We start from the raw sequence: 16,497 nt of genomic DNA on the forward strand, positions 1-16,497 counted from the left end.
GTTCTGCGCAACTACATTTCTTCAAGCGAACCTATAGAGAAGCAACAATCATGAGCGATTTCCAAACTTGGTACAAACAAGTGCCACCTTTTACGCGGATTTGGCTGACGGCAACTGTCGGTATTTCATTGCTGGCCAAAATTGGTCTCCTGCCCGTGGGTTATCTCATCTTACAGTACGCACCGTTATTCTACAAACTACAGGTAAGAAAAGCAGCAAGCAAATGGTTTCCCCTTTCTTAAAGTTCTCTTTGTTTACAGCTATGGAGGCCCATGACCGCTGTGCTATTCTATCCACTAAATCCAGGGACCGGGTTTCATTTTATGATGAATTGCTTTTTCCTGTACAATTACTCATTACGGTTAGAGTCGGATCACTATAAACAAAAACCGGGAGACTATTTCTATATGCTTTTCTTCAACTGGATCCTGTGCGTCATCGTTGGTCTAGTGGTAAGTGACGATGCTGTGACAAAACCCAAGTGAATTGTATAATTTGATTGACTTCTTTCCTTTCCTTAGGTGGAGTTACCCATCCTAATGGATCCGATGGTGCTGTCGGTTTTATACGTATGGTGCAAGCTAAATCAGGATATGATCGTTAGCTTTTGGTTTGGCATGCGTTTCAAGGCAATGTACCTACCGTGGGTGCTTCTCGGCATGAATATGATACTGTCTTCAGGGTAAGTATGTTACGAATCTTTGCTTTAGTGTGATGAATGCAAACTTCGTTTCTTTTGCAGAAGCATATTTTCGCTTGTGGGGATCTTCGTTGGACACGCTTATTACTTCTTGAAGTTTAGCTATCCAGGCGAACTCGGTGGACCAAGTCTGATTGAAACGCCATTCTTCATCAAACGCTACTTTCCCGATGTGCAGGGTGGCACCCATGGGTTCGGAGTGCCACCGGTCGGCCAACGTCCGGTGCCACAACAACAGCAACAGGCCGATATGGCTGGGTTCCGCCACGCGTGGGGTCGCGGTCAAACGCTGGGACGTAATTAGGCACACGTGATGCATTTCGATGTGTATATAAACCAATGATCATAAACCTACTAGCCAGATGCTGCAGGAAAAGGGTCGCCGTTGTCGTCGTACTGTCTCAATCTCTCGTCATCTTGGTTGTTGCCCACTTTCTACTAAGTGGGACAACCTGTAACAGTCTGGCGCCTATTCGTGTTTAGTACACTAAGTACACTCAAGCAACCTTGTGCAAGATTGCTGGTGAACGGAAATGTCGTTTTTCTAATGTAATAAATATTTAATCTTGATCGACCACTTGTTTGTGACGATGAGAAAGAATAGTCATTGGTACTAACAGAAGGGAATGAACAGCACAATATGAAGAAGAATAACAAAAGGACGAAGGGCAGCTGTCAGTGAATCAAAATAAACACAAAGAAATACTCGTCGAGCCCTTGGTTGTTCAGCAGAAATGTTCCCAAATCATGTGTTTAGGACATTTAAAAGCTCCTTCCGTTCGTTACATCTAAGTGCATCCCGTTATTCACCACCAGTTCCAGTTCCACTTTCCTTCACGCGGTATGAAAACAACGCATCGAACAGCAATGCACCACCGGTACTCGTGCTGCATGGTCTGTTCGGGTCAAAGTCGAATTGGAACAGTTTGGCTAAAGCGTTTCACAAAAATACCAAACCCGTCCGTAAGGTATGCACATTCAGAAGTCGAACGTGCGGTCAAAAGAATAATTAAAGCAACAGAACGGTTCGGATTATTTGAACAGATATATGCGATCGATGCACGCAATCACGGGGATAGCCCACACACGGATGAACACTCGTACGATCATATGGTGGAGGATTTGGTCCAACTGTACAAAACCTTGGGGATTCAGCAAGCCTCTATCATCGGACACAGCATGGGAGGTCGTGCCATGATGCTGTTAGCACTTAAATACGTAAGATAATACACAGGTGAGCACAGTTAAGCAAGCTCCTTCAATATTCCACCACTTGCATTACAGCCCGAACTGGTGGAAAAGGCAGTAATTGTGGATATTTCGCCCAGTCCCGGACTTGGAACAAGCAATACGAACATCCCCCTATTTCTTCAATCGATGAAAATGATTCAAATATCTTCCAATGCAACCATTCATCAAGCGCGTAAAATTGCCGACGAGCAGCTGAGCCAAGTCGTGGCGGAAAAGCCACTGCGAGACTTTCTCATCACGAATTTGGTGAAGGCGGAAAAGGGAGACGGTGAGTTTCGGTGGCGCATCAATTTGCAGTCGTTGGAACGTAATTTCAACAGTGGAGTGGCACAATTTCCCAATCTGAGTGGACATAAATTTGAAGGACCAACGTTATTCATCGCTGGTGGACGATCAGATTACGTAAAGTAAGTGTTGAAGGAAGTTTAAAACTCGATCTTATACCGTAACGCATTCTTTCTCGCTTCAGATCCGAAGATGTTCCGCTGATAAAGAAACTGTTTCCTAAATCGAATATCGCGTACGTGAAGGACGCCGGCCATTGGGTGCACAGTGAAAAGTCGGCCGATTTTTCCAAGCTGGTGCTTAATTTTCTTAACGAATAGAGGCTGTGCTAAGAAATGATGTGATGTAATGAATTTATTTAGTTTTGTAAAAGTCGAGTAAATTATTTGTTGACCTACAACGAATAGGTATCCACTGAAATAAAATAGGACAATGTGCATAATGAGAGCATTATCTCAAGACATTCTTTTTCAATTGAGGTTCCGAATTGTTTTCAACTGATGAACGAACATCATTTAATCGATGCCTACAGGAACTCTACAAAACGTAAATAATTTCAACATAAATAAAAGCAAATTCATATTTTTCCGTTAATTTCGCCTGGTCATCCATTTTTCCAGCGAGCAACTGTCAACATCGTATGTCCATGTACTTACCTCTTGTTCGCTCCCGTCGCTTGAAATGAAAGAACCCCCGGATAATCGAGCGCGCACCGTAATTGTGTATGTAGTTCGCCATTTTCGTTTCGGAACGAGAGCAAAAAAGCCTACCCGTTCGGGAAAAACGGGGTTTCACGGCTTCTACGAAAAACGGTGAAAATTGATCGAGAACCAGGCGTAAATAGTGATCCCACGGAGGTCATCAGTAGCCGGGCACGGTCGATGCAGTGTTCTTTTTTGTTAGTTTCGTTTTCCGTCGATTTGCGTGTTTTTTTCGCGTAGTGGTGCAGCAGCAGTACCAGCACAGTATCATTCATCATCATCGTCATCGCCATCAGTGTCGTCGTCGCAGCAGTAGCAGCAAAAGAAACAACGGCATCGACACTTATCGCTACCCGTGACTTTTCCGTGTGATCCTTACTCGGTGTAGCCTGATCCTGTGTGCGGCGATGTAAAAAGATGCTATATTCCTGTTTCGGCCGCGGTGTGGCAGCAGTCACGCAGGTAGAGAGCACCCCATTTCCATCATCCGGTAGACGACGCGTACCGAAACCACCTCCCCAGCCATAGTCCGTCTCTTCCACATTTCGCGCGTCGTGTACTGGCACAGTGCAGTAGGTCGTGAAGTTTTTTTTTTAGGAAAGGTGTGGGGGCCGGAGGCAGGTGACAGGCTTTAGTGAATGTAGTGAGATGGAAAAAGGCGTCAAGTGGAAAATCTGCCCGCAGAGAGAAAGTAAATGTGGGAGTTTTCTCGTGCAGTTGGTTCTCAGCCTCGCAATAGAAGCAATATTTTGGTTCGCTGACCTCCCTTTCATACATTGATGGTGGCGGCGGTGGCGTGTGCGTGTGTTTGTGCGTGCGTGTTGATTCGGTGTTTTCCGAAAGCCCTCTGGCGGTAGAATCCTTCGACACAGTAGAAGCGCTACGGTTGTGATCGCCGTACCGAATATCCCGTGCATTGGCAATGGTTGCTACGATGTGTGGTCTATGAAGCTGGTGACCGCTAGTGTGCATCTTTCAGAACACGCAGCATCTTCGAAATCATCTTGTGCAAACCAAGGTGGGGTATGGAATTCCATTCCCTTTCGTGTGGAAGTGTCACTAACATCCAGTCGTGCGGTCGTGTCTCGGTTGCTGTCTGGTGTCGGAACGGGGTATGGATAGTGATGGGGTGGTGTGAGGCGGTTGTGTGGAATGCTGAAATTCCGTGGACATTTCGTTTCTTTAACTCATCGTCCACGGATTATTTCTTTTCCACTCTCTCTCAATGCCACTTTCTTCGTGCCAGACACAACTAGTGTTTAAGCGTGTGTGCGTGCGCTTTTGTGTGCGTTTAAAGTAAGCTCGCGAGTGCTTGCGGCAATGAATGATATCCACCGATTCCCTCCAGGAACTGGGGGAAAGTAGGCTTCGGATGTTGCGTGCAAAACATACACACACACGCGCACCCGAGATCTGAACGGGCCAGGTGTATTACAACAGGGAAGCAAATCCCCTTTAAATTGTTGGTGAAAAAAGTTTCTTCTCGGGGAAGATTTCCAATGTCAAATGAATGCCTTAAGAATCTTCTGTGCTTAACTTGATGTTGAGCTAAAGGTCTCAAAAAGTGAATAGAATGCAGTTAGATGTCTGGCTGAAATGTGTGATGTCTTTACAGCAATTCTGTTAACGTGAACATAGTGCGGCACTACGTGTACATCCATGCAATTGATATTACTCATGTATCTCAGAAGGTTTTTTTTTCGTATAAAAAAATGTTTTTTGCTAATTGAAGTTGATTCCAAAAACTTAACTTTTCATCAACCGTAGCGAACGGAGCAGTTCGGAACAAAAGAATTACTTTCGCGCTGCTACACATTTTGACAGCTGCCGTTGACGCGCGTGTTCCGTCCGAGGCTGTCCGGAAGGTTTCTTTGTTTTGTGTCCTGCCGCAAATTTGTGGCTGACTGGTTTTTCAGCAGGAGAAAATCTCTGCACATACTCTCCCCCGGTGGGGTTTTCCGTGAAATGTGAAAAACGTTACTTCGACGTGGGCCAGGACGGAAGGTGAAAGTGGAAGAGCGTTGTGGGTCGCAGAGAGGCGTTGTTAACTATTGCTGGCCAGCTCGCGCACATATGCCAGAAACGGGAGTGCTACTGTGATTAATTATTATGATTTGCCGTCCTCCCGTGTCAGTTGTGGCCCATGCCAACAATTGCAGCACGATAGGAAGCTGTAACTTGTTTTCCCTTTCACTCGCACGCTATGCGCGAACGAGAGGAAGCTAGCTGTCAAGATGCGTCTCCGCTTATTGTTGTTATTATTCTTTCCACTGTTTCCCTTACTCTTTGCATTGTATGCACACGCAATACATACACACATCCACGCAGCAGCAGGCTTGATTCAGTGGGTTAGAAGCAATAGGTTGAGCGTGTGTGCGTTGTGACGCTTTTTGCTTTGTGGCTGTATTTCCTCTGCTCCTTTGAGTGAAGAGAACGCAGTGTTTTAAAAACCGACAACACACCACTGAACGATACCTGGCAGTATTTTGTGCGTACCGCCATAGTTGTGTGTATTTGTGCAGAATCTGAACGACGCGCGGAATATTCTTTTGGCGGTGGTAACTATGTGTGCGTGCAGTGTACACCATTCAAAACAAAAACTCTCGAAGGGAAAACATTTTCCCGCTATCCAAGCAAACGTAGGGAGCGAGCGTACATATCACCGGTTAATTTTGTAAAAATCTCGGTTTGCGCTGTATTTTTGCTTTTAGTAATTCAATATTTCTTCAATTGTCGGTTTGGAACCAACCAACCTTTCAGTTTTTTGAAATGAATGAAAAAAATTGAATTAAACTCGACTCTATTATCTATTACAAAAATTAAAACCTTAAACTTTACTGAAACGCCTCTTAAACTGTTCCAATAAATGATTGACCTGTCATCTTTTGCCATTAAGTGAGGTTATGGTGAATCAAGGGTCATTTCTTCAAAGTTCTTCAGCCGTTGCCATTGTAATTCCAAAGTGCACTGACAGAATGCTCTTCCTTACAGGAACGGATCACTTTATTCAGCTTTCTCCTGTGCATCGACACACATCGCAACGAAAACAGTGCGCGTGGTTAATTAAATCCGAGATTTGCTTTACCCCAGGAAGCTATTGAAGTAAAACAGCAAAAAACCTGCCGGAAATTCAAGTTTTGTTTCGACATACGTCTCGTCACCAGCAGTAGCAATGAGTGATCGAGATGTTCCAAGCGTTCCAATAACCACACTTGCTGGTCTTACCAGTCTTTCTGATCGTAAGTATTGTGAACAACACATTGAAGTTCTTCCCCCCATCAGTACATTACAATCTTCTTTCATTTTAGTGTTAAGCGAATTACCCATCTCAGATTCGCTGTCCGTATCCGCGTCGCTAAACCGTTCGCTTCTGTTCCACCCGCGAGTGGCCGAGGAAGCGAACAATCTGCTAGCCACACGGGATGACGCTCTGACTGCACAACTCGTTACCGCTATCGAACAAACTAACTCCGATAGCATAGAGCTAAAGGATCAGTATCCACAGCCTACTGCTCCTGCCAATGGCGTTCCGATCGACGGGCCGGCGCTTTTGCAGGCTATTCATTCCAGTAGGCCAAACGTTTTCAAAAGCCCCTACAATCCACAAATTCACCAAATGTTCAGCAGTGCTGTTGCACTAGGGGTTGGAAATCAGCAACAGTTGGTGGCGCAGCAGCAGAAAATAAGTAAGTGAACCGAAAACACGAACACACAACCAACCTCTGTCCACTAATCCTACCTCGAAATAATGTGATACGTACCTTTTAACAATCTATAACTCCTGTTGCACAAGTAACACTAAGTTCTGAGGTCTTGTAATTTATGTAAGACTAACTAATATTAAATTAAAATCAATAACTAACCAGAATAACCTCATTGATGCCAAGCAATATGATTGTATTATAACACTGTATATAATAAATTGTTAATCGAATTCTGGTTCAGAAGTTTACATATTATGTAGTTTAGGAGTAATACGCATAATCGGCACTGAAAAAAGTATCTATACTGTTAAGATACGAAAAATTGTTGTTGCTGTTGCGCTACTGACGGAAAGCCGGCTGTGCAGGATTAACAAATCGTAAAAACGGAATAACCATTTGCACATAATCTAATGATTGACTATTGCATTGCAATTATGATTGGATTACTTTGGATTAGATGGAATACTAACATGTATTGTAATGTATATATTGTATATATTTTTTCTCCGGCGTAGTCTACGTAAGCAAATTCACTATTACTTTATTAGCGATTTTGCTTAATTGAAAATGGTTCATTATAGTATATCTTGCTTTATTGTTTTTTTTTTTTAATTACAATTTTGATTATTTTGCGTGCGTGTGTGCAGCTCCAACATCACAGACACAGTTTTACAATCTTCCCAACGAGAGCTATACAAATCTGGTGCAATTACAACAAGCGTATACGAATCAGCAACAAGTACCAATCGAGCAATTGCAATCGGTGTTTCAAACTCAACATGACATGCAGCAGCTGCAGCATCAGCCGCAGCAACTACACCATGCACAGCAGGCTGTTCCCAACGTACAGCAACAGCAACAGCAGTTACTGCCACAGCAAACACAGATTCTGCAGCAACAGTTTCAATTTGCCGCCGATCCCAATCACATAATCCCTTCACCACAAGCTACTATCATTCGAGGACAGCAGCAAAATGTTCTTGGCAATTCCTTTCCCAACCTTTCTTCCCAAACGCCAACCAACGCAGTAATGATCGGACAGCAACCGATCGGTGCACAACTGCATCAACAGGTGATTAATATACACAATGTTCCATACTCGTCCAATTCTGCAGAAAACAACCAACTGCAGCAGCAACAGCTCTTCCAACAGCAGCAGCAGCAACAACACAATCAAAATGTGATCGTTTCGCATGCGTCCAACACCGTGCAAGATCAATCCTTGCCTGCATTGGATCCGCATCAGAGTGTGATCCAACAGTCCGCATCTTACACAGCTGCAATCCATCCGGTGGTTTCTGCACCTACCAGTAATCAGGCGGTGCCACAGGCGATGTTGCAACAAAATCACTTAATCCCACAACAACAGGTGCGTACATAGCGTGATGATGGTACATGGCTTATTTGGATATGAATGAATCGATTAAAACTCCCTTTGTTTATCTTTCTTTACAGCATCTAAATGTGATAAATCAAACGAATAATAATATACACAGTGCCTCAACCCAACAGCACCAATATTCGCAACAACCGCAGCAGCAGCATCTGCCAAATCACACCCTTTTGCCGCAAGGACAGCAGTTATCGCAATCTCAACAGCAGCATCAGCAATCTCATCTAAACAATGGCAGCCCCGCCGTGGTCATATCTTCTGGAATGAATCATCAGCAAGCCCTCTACCAGCAGCAGTCGATGCCCCATCAGCAGCAGCAGCAACAGCAGCAATACACCCATGCTGCAAACCTTGCGAAGCTTCCAGAAACGGCACCACGGAACAACGAATATTTGCAGCAGCAGCAAAGCAAAAATCTAGATGCCCGAGGGCGACCATCCCCGGCACAAGGTAGCACAGCACCGGACACGGTTAACACGTCAACGTCATTGAACATGCAGCAGCATCACCAGAGCGGTGCCATGAAAGGTCCGCAGCAGGCACAAACGACGGCCGGAGCACATCGATATCCTACTCCTTTGTTAGGTCCCAACAAACCGAGACCTCCGGGAGCTGGTGGCGGCGGTGCTAGTCAACAATCGAATGCTACCACACCTGCCATACGTCCGATCGGTGTTAGTGGAGCGTTGATAAGCAATGTGTCCACTGTGGCGATAACGAATCGTCCCGTAGTACAACCACCGGTCGCTGCATCTCAATCGAGCAGTAATACAGCAGCACCGGGCCGACCAGCTCCTGCGAAACCCCATATCGACACAAAGCATCTGTTGAACCGCTTGATACCGCTGAACGAAGTGGAAGCGCTCAAGCTACCCAAAGTGATCGTTGTCTCGGAACGGTTAACTGAAAAGCACACCAAAATGCTGCTTGCCGAAGAAGGACTAAAGAAGTTCGTAGCCGAAGAGCCGAAAATGGCCGCCAAGATGGGTCTGGAGAAAAAGACCTTCGATCAGATTTTCAGCAAAATGAAAGAAGAATCACGAGGGCCTTGGGCACCGAAACGGAAGGCACAGGAAAGGATCGAGGAAAACCCGGAGGAGTATCTGAGCAAGCCGAAGGTACGACGGGTAGAACGGCCGGCGGCGCCTGTGGTGAAGAAGCTCAGCAAGGAAGAACTGATGGCGACGAACACCTACCAGCGGTTCGTTTCGTTAATGAACAAAATTTTCGATCAACTCGACGAAACGGAAACACCTACCATGGAGGAAGGCGACGAGCAGTACGAATGCATTCCTACGGGGCTGCTGAACAGTATCAGTGCCGAGGCGGCGAAGCTAAAGCTTCGAAATGCGATCGATGCAATACCCGAAAATAAGCTTACCTTGCTAATTACGTACGCAATGCGGTCGATCCATTCGGCGAAGAATCTGAGCGGGTCCGAGCTGCAGGACGATTTGGTAGGGGACGAGTGCATTGAGAAGATTCTGAACGCGGTCGAAGCGTCTCTGCTCATTTGCTGTCTGTACACGAGCAAGAACACGAAATTTCTGCAGGAAGATAACATCGACGCCATCATCAAGTTTGTGCAATTTCAGCTGCGCGAAACGATTTTCGCTTCGTACGATCCGGTCTATTCGGTGGAAACGAAAAGGAAAGCCGGCGAGGGCAAGAAGAAGAAAACGATCACGTACCAGCAAAAAGGAATAACGATGCTGTACACGAAAACGGTCGAACTGTCCAAGCAGCTGGTAACAATGTTCGAGCTGTTTCACTTCGTCGATACGATCGTGATACACGCTTCATCCCTTGGCGTGGAACCGTTTTTTGTGGACAATATTGAAACGTTGCAGTTTGTTTGTCTCGATCTAGTAACGACGATCTTTCAGAACGAAAAGTACGCCCATCATCGGAGAAACATCGTGTCGGACATACTGACGTCGTTCGATCGATTGCCGCACTCGAAACGTAACCTGCGACCGTACAAGCTGGTCAACAACGGTGGTAACATACAGATGATGACGGCGCTGGTGCTGCAGCTAATTCAGTCTTCCGTCATCCTGCCCGACACACTAACACCGGACAGTAACGCAAACGCAGTTGGTACGAAACAGAGATCCAATAATGTGAACTGTGCGGACGATGGGACGGGTGGTGGCAGTGGGAAAAGCACGGATCTGTTCATCTTCGGCAAGTACAACACGGCACTGAGCATCGGTGGTAACTTTCTGACAACCTTTCTGGACAAATGCAAAAGCCGCTCGAATGAAACCGATTTCCGTCCATTGTTCGAGAACTTCATCCACGATCTGCTGACGACCGTAAACAAACCCGAATGGCCAGCCGCAGAGTTGCTGCTCAGTCTGCTCGGCACGATGCTGGTGAAGAAAATGTCCGACAAAGGTGTCGAGCAATCGATAAGGGTAGTGTCGCTCGAGTACCTTGGCATTGTGGCCGCTCGGTTACGGAAGGACACGGTCGAATCGCGATGTAAGGTGAAAACGATGGATACACTTATCAAATACATTAAGATCGAGCAAGAAAAGGAAGGTGACGAGCCTTTGAACAACAGTAAGTTCCAGCTGGACGAGGAGGAAGAACGGACGGAATTTTTGCAGAAGATTTTACTCGACTTTCTCGCTGTGAACGCGCACGAGGGCAACGTGGTGTGGAACCATGCGCGTCACTTTTACATCACACAGTGGTATAGGGATTTGATGCAGCGCAAGAAGAAGATTGCCGAGGGCGAAAAAGGATACGCATCACGGAAGAAGGCGGCGGCAAAGAAGCGGAAAAAGTATCAAAGCGACTCGGACGGGTCGGACGGTGCGGACGATTCGGACGGCGAGGATGGTAACATTCGCGAGGGTCAGGTCGATCAGGAACTGAACAGTGAAATCTTCCGAATGCTGGACACGCGGAAGCAATACTATCTGAGTCAGGTGGCACCATTCGGGAGGAGTGCGAGTGGTCGGTCTGGTGGCGGTGCGGTCGGTGGAAATTACGAGATAAAAACATATATCGACTATAGTAATGCAAACCTGATCGCACAGTATCTGGCGAGCAAACGTTCCTTCTCGCAAAGCTATGACAAGTATTTGCAAAAGATCATTCTGGTCGTGAGGGAACCTGTGGTCGCGATAAGGACGCGAGCGATGAAATGTCTCGCCAATATCGTGGAAGTAGATCAACTCGTGCTCGCCCGTAAGGATATGCAGATGGGTGTGCAGCAAAAGCTGCTCGATACGGCCATTTCTGTGCGAGAAGCAGCTGTCGATCTGGTCGGGAAATACATCCTTTCCGATCACGAACTTATTGATCAGTATTACGAAATGATTTCGCAACGAATACTGGTAAGCAGACGATGAAGAAAACTTCAGGAAACCCTCGGCAAATGTTCACTTATGCATATATATATATATATTGTTCTTTCACGTACTTGTAGGATACGGGCGTTTCGGTTCGGAAGCGGGTAATCAAAATCCTTCGAGACATTTGCATAGAGTATCCGGCGCACGAAAAGATACCGGACATTTGCGTTAAAATGATTCGACGAGTGAACGACGAGGAAGGAATTCAGAAGTTAGTCATGGACGTGTTTATGACGATGTGGTTTACACCGTGCAATGATAACGATAAGGTACGTCTGGAGAAGCGTGCAGAAACTGTGCTTGAATTGAAGTCTAATCAACATTTCTAATTCCTTTTTACCGTAACAGGCTGCAATGGATAGAAAAATTACTCAGATTATAGATGTCGTCTGTTCGTCGCACGAAACGGGCACCCAAGGTTTTGACGCCTTACTAAAAACGGTACGGTTTTGTGCTATAGAACATGGTAAAGTATTAATTTTAATACTCTGATAATCTGTTAATATTTTTTTGTAGATATTTGAACCAAAAGAAAGTAAAGATGATTCGAAGCTAAAAAAAGAGATTCCTAAAACCTTGATCAAAGCCTGCCAGCAGATTGTCGATGGTTTAGTGGAGGCCACAATGCGTCTGGAAGGAGCAGAGAATACACGGCTAGTAGGATGCATCACGGCATTGCATTTGTTTGCGAAAATTCAGCCCCAGCTTCTAGTGAACCATGCAATTTCGTTGGAACCGTATCTTAATATGCGCTGCCAGAACCAGATCATTTCGAAATTTATCAGCTCGATAGCAGAAATTCTTGAACAGGTATAAATATCTTGAAGCACGTCAGGCCCCAAATTTGTACCAAATGATGAAGTGCATTGTATTGATGTAATATTCTATTCCTGTACAGGTCGTTCCACTAATGGATCATCCGAGCGAGGTATTTTTGGCAGATCTTGAGTCACATCTGATGATGCTAATCGTCACACAAAGCCGCACTATCGTGTTGAGTTGCGTTTCCTGTTTGTCTACAGTTGTAAACAGAATCACAAAGAACTACAAACTGATTCGGGATTGTTTTTCCAAGTAAGTAGATGAAATCGGTGTCCCTTAGAAAGTTTATAATATGTATGGTGGCTTCCTTTCAGGTTATACTATAAAGGTCTAGTATCGATCAAAGACAAGCTTGCATCGGATCCATCGATTCCTATTGAACAGTACTTCCGGCCACAGTTCCGACGCAGCATATTTACGGTAGGTTTGATTATGCGATACTTTGACTTCCGACTACCAGAAGTGTACGGGGCGCCTAAAAGCGGCGAGGACTCCACCAATCAAGGTAAGTTTCACATCAACAACAACGTATAGAACATTAATGCTCATTAATGTATTTTATTGCTCGACAGGTTCGCCCCTACCAGCAAACATCTGCGAGGACGTGTTCGCAACACTGGCATTTTTCCTTTCCTGCGATCATAGCGAAATTTGTAAGGAAGCTCTTACTTCGATGGGTAACTTTTGTGTGAAAAACTACGAATATCTGATGAAGGTCGAGCTGCGAGATTATTACAACTATCTGCTCACGCAAGATAAAGTACTGACAGACATGAAAATAACGGTGCTGAAAAATATTCTCATGTATCTTACGGAGGCAGAAAATCAAATGGTGCGGAACGATAAGGAATGTAAGTGCAAAAGCTAAAAGCTGCTACATAAGGAAATTCCTTTTCTCGCGGTTTCACTTGACGAACTTATTTTCGTTTTACTCAGGGTCGAAACAATCGAAAACGGAGGATCTGAAGGAAATGGGCGACGTGTCGTCTGGCATGGCGAGTCGTGTGATACAGATTTACCTGAAGGAGATACTGCGCAGCTTTCTGCACCGGGACTACGGTGTGCGGAGTTGGGCGATGCGGGTCGTCGAGATAGTCCTGCGGCAAGGCTTGGTCCATCCAGTACAAATAGTTCCTTACCTTATATGCTTAAGTACAGATCCGGAAAAAGAGGTAAAGTGCAAACTTATATGCTCTTTCATTGGGTTGCGAGTGTTGACTGTTATCTATCTTACTTCGTTTTGCAGGTGGCACACAGTGCAGACAGACATTTGCAGGAAATCGATAAGCAGTACCCAGGCTTTGTAAATATGAAATCTAACGCCGGTATGCAACTGTCGTACGAGCTGCAGGAACTGTTGCAGCGGCGGGACGAGACCAGCATTGTACGGGGCTACCGGGTGAGAGATCCGCAAGAGCCTCCATCAGCCATGAACGGGTTCCTGTACGCACAGTTGCGAGGAACTAAACCTCAGCGTCGTGGACTTATTCAATCGATCACGAAGCAGTTCGATGAAGGCAAAATTAGTCTACGGCAAATGTTGTACCTGGCGGACAATCTTGCCTACTTCCCGTACGCCGTACAAGAAGAGCCTTTGTTCATTATCCATCACATTGATGTGCTCATTTCTGTGACGGGCACGAACTTGCTAGCGACGTTCCGAGAAGGACTGAAGCCACTGCCGGGGACCGAAGCAAATACCGAATCTAATGGTAAGTTGGTTTGATTTATGCGTGTATGGCCAGCTGCTTCATACAAATATCTCTATTTAACACCTTTTTAGCACAAAATCCCCTAGAAGATGATGATGACGATGACCAGGAAGCAATATTGAATCGACTTCCAGACGATACATCCGATTTGGAAAATTGTATAAGGTCAGCTCAAGGTTGCATGCTTCTCTTAATACTCAAACAACATCTAAAGGATATTTACGGTATCACGGATAGGTAAATAGCTAGAGAGGATATGATCTCTACGACCAACGCGCAGTTATGATATGCTATTTTATTGTTTTTGTCTTTTATTTTAGCAAAATATCGCGGTACTCCCCATCAGAATCTGGCAAAATCTACGACAAAGCCATTCAACGAAGATCCAACTCATTGTTCGATCCCAAGTCAACGATTACGTTACTGAAGGAAAACCGGAGCACTGATGGTGTTAAGAGTGAACAGGAACGAATCGAGCTGGTGCAACGGTACTTAGACGTAAGTTGTTTAACGTCCGTCCGATTGTGTGTGATTTTAATTAAAATTTCCTTTTTTCCCTATCGCACAGTTCAAACAGCTTATGCTAAGGCTAGATCCGGATGACCCGGACCTGCTGGATGAAGATGAAAAACCAAACTCGGTCGCCGGAACGCCGGTGAAACAAAGCCAGTTGGCTGCAACGGCATCATCCGCCCAACATAATCACACGACAGATGGAACAAGCAATAATGTTCACGTGAATAATGTGCACAGCACTGCCGGGGGCGGCCCCATGTCGGTTTCGCAACAGAATGTGAGTGTTTGAGCGATGTTAGATGTGGTCGGGTGTGTCGTGGGTTGTTCTAACGCAACATATGTACGTGCCATTTTGCATCAAATCAACTTTATAGGATTATAGCAATCGATCGTCTTACCACGGTGTCGTCAGCAATGTGCCGAAGACACCGAAAACGGCATCGAATCGGCAACTGGCGTCGACGGCAACACGCAAATCGGCTGTCAGTGGGCGCGGTAGTGCGAAGAAGAAGAAACGAAAAGCGTCCAGCTCCGAGGAGGAGGAAAGTGATGCCAGTGACGATGATTACGATTAAGAGCGTAACTCACCACTCCCCTCATTACCTACCAGCCAAAACAACTAACATGGACCACTGTTGGATCCCTCCCTTCCCCTACCTGTGCGTTACCACTCGTTCGGATTGCAATCCATACAAGTACCTCATGTATGCATCCTTTTGGAATGATGCACTCTGTGCGGGTCTTGTGATGATGGAAGCGTTTAATATTCTACCCCTTTTTCTAGCTCGTAATACCATGCATTGTAATAGATATAGAGCCTGTGTTTCTTTGCTGTCCGTCTGTTTACTTCTGACCACAAAAGGTTACCGAGGTAAAACCGGTGTGGCGTTGTTCTAATTGTTTGTTTAATTTAATTCACTTTAAATTATTGACATTTTCTTTTTATTGTCCACTGTCTGTGCTAATTGCTTATCCTAGCTCAGTACTTGTGCATTCCTAATTACCATTATTAAACGCTATGTATTGAAGAAAGCCTCTCACTATGAATACAAGTAGAAACCGCAGCACAACCTCTATTGCATTTTACTCTTTGCTTCACTTTGGTTTGTGTTACCTCCTTCTACAAATCCCTATCTTCCTTGTGAATCTACCGTGAGAGCGAAAACAGATAACAAAACCAGTAAAATCCATGAGCATGCATACATGGAACTAAAAGCAGCAATGAAATAAACGGTTGTTCTGAGGTTTAATGAATGTTGATGAGAATTTAGTTGAAAAGAAAGGGAAACACCCCAAAACAAAACAATTTATTTAAACACACGTGAAAATCTTTCTGCTGTGAACCAATGGGGCAAGAAAAGGGTAGCGCAATCTAAAAAGAAACGCGCCCGCCCCAGCATACAAAAACAAGAAGAAGAAAAATACAAGCCTTTCCAATTGCAAAAGGGAAGCGCAATTACGAGAGAAGAGTAATTTTTTAAAAGTTTATCGAAATATTTATGAACCTGTTTGGAAGATTTGCTATAGAAAACGAAACAAAAAACACAAAATGCGCGCGATATGTTAATAGAAGCGTTTGGAATCGGGCTGTTTTTCACGGGAAAGCCACTAATTTGGATCATGTGTGAGTAATGGGTTTCCAGTGCATACAAACGGAGAATATAGAAGATATTAATTTATACTGCAAATGAAACGAATGTGAGCAAGCGAATGCGTGAACAATTTAGAAGATTAAAAAATGAAAAAAACGGAAAGACTTGACTTGGGTGGGTCAGATTAGGGGTTTGGACTTAAGTGTTTATTCTAGATCGCGGAAGTATGTGGTGGATGAGTTAAAGGACGGAAAGTGCGCTGGCTAAGCCGATGCTGGGATATGTGACGAAGTTTGCAAACGATGTTTTGTAACATATATTTAAACATCCAGTTCACATTCGCGTCTATTACTGAATGAACGTACGTTAGTTTAGAAGAGTATGATAGGAGTCAATACTAAACACACAAGCACACAGCAGCGGCAAACACATAAGCTCCGAGGACAGTAAAAA

At 44.9% G+C, this 16,497-nt stretch overlaps 3 protein-coding genes across 3 annotated transcripts; all 3 read left to right on the forward strand.

Moving 5' to 3' along the window:
- Positions 1-50: 50 nt before the first annotated feature.
- Positions 51-1,004, forward strand: LOC128711780 (derlin-1). Its single transcript, XM_053806666.1, has 4 exons — positions 51-203; positions 261-452; positions 522-682; positions 743-1,004. Exons 1-4 carry the CDS (start codon positions 51-53, stop codon positions 1,002-1,004), a joined length of 768 nt encoding a protein of 255 aa, XP_053662641.1.
- Positions 1,005-1,434: 430 nt separating this feature from the next.
- Positions 1,435-2,556, forward strand: LOC128711979 (protein ABHD11-like). Its single transcript, XM_053806871.1, has 4 exons — positions 1,435-1,668; positions 1,745-1,918; positions 1,985-2,358; positions 2,421-2,556. Exons 1-4 carry the CDS (start codon positions 1,435-1,437, stop codon positions 2,554-2,556), a joined length of 918 nt encoding a protein of 305 aa, XP_053662846.1.
- A 3,553-nt stretch (positions 2,557-6,109) lies between these two features.
- Positions 6,110-15,027, forward strand: LOC128715928 (nipped-B protein). The gene is made up of 16 exons (XM_053810850.1): positions 6,110-6,176; positions 6,246-6,623; positions 7,289-8,010; positions 8,097-11,384; positions 11,477-11,671; positions 11,751-11,843; positions 11,919-12,212; positions 12,301-12,476; positions 12,539-12,729; positions 12,797-13,075; positions 13,161-13,396; positions 13,471-13,936; positions 14,008-14,173; positions 14,257-14,434; positions 14,505-14,729; positions 14,827-15,027. The coding sequence occupies exons 1-16, from the start codon at positions 6,110-6,112 to the stop codon at positions 15,025-15,027; spliced, it is 7,155 nt and encodes a 2,384-aa protein (XP_053666825.1).
- The last annotated feature ends 1,470 nt before the right edge of the window (positions 15,028-16,497 follow it).

Source organism: Anopheles marshallii, chromosome 3 (genome assembly GCF_943734725.1).
Source record: "Anopheles marshallii chromosome 3, idAnoMarsDA_429_01, whole genome shotgun sequence".
NCBI classification, from domain to species: domain Eukaryota; kingdom Metazoa; phylum Arthropoda; class Insecta; order Diptera; family Culicidae; genus Anopheles; species Anopheles marshallii.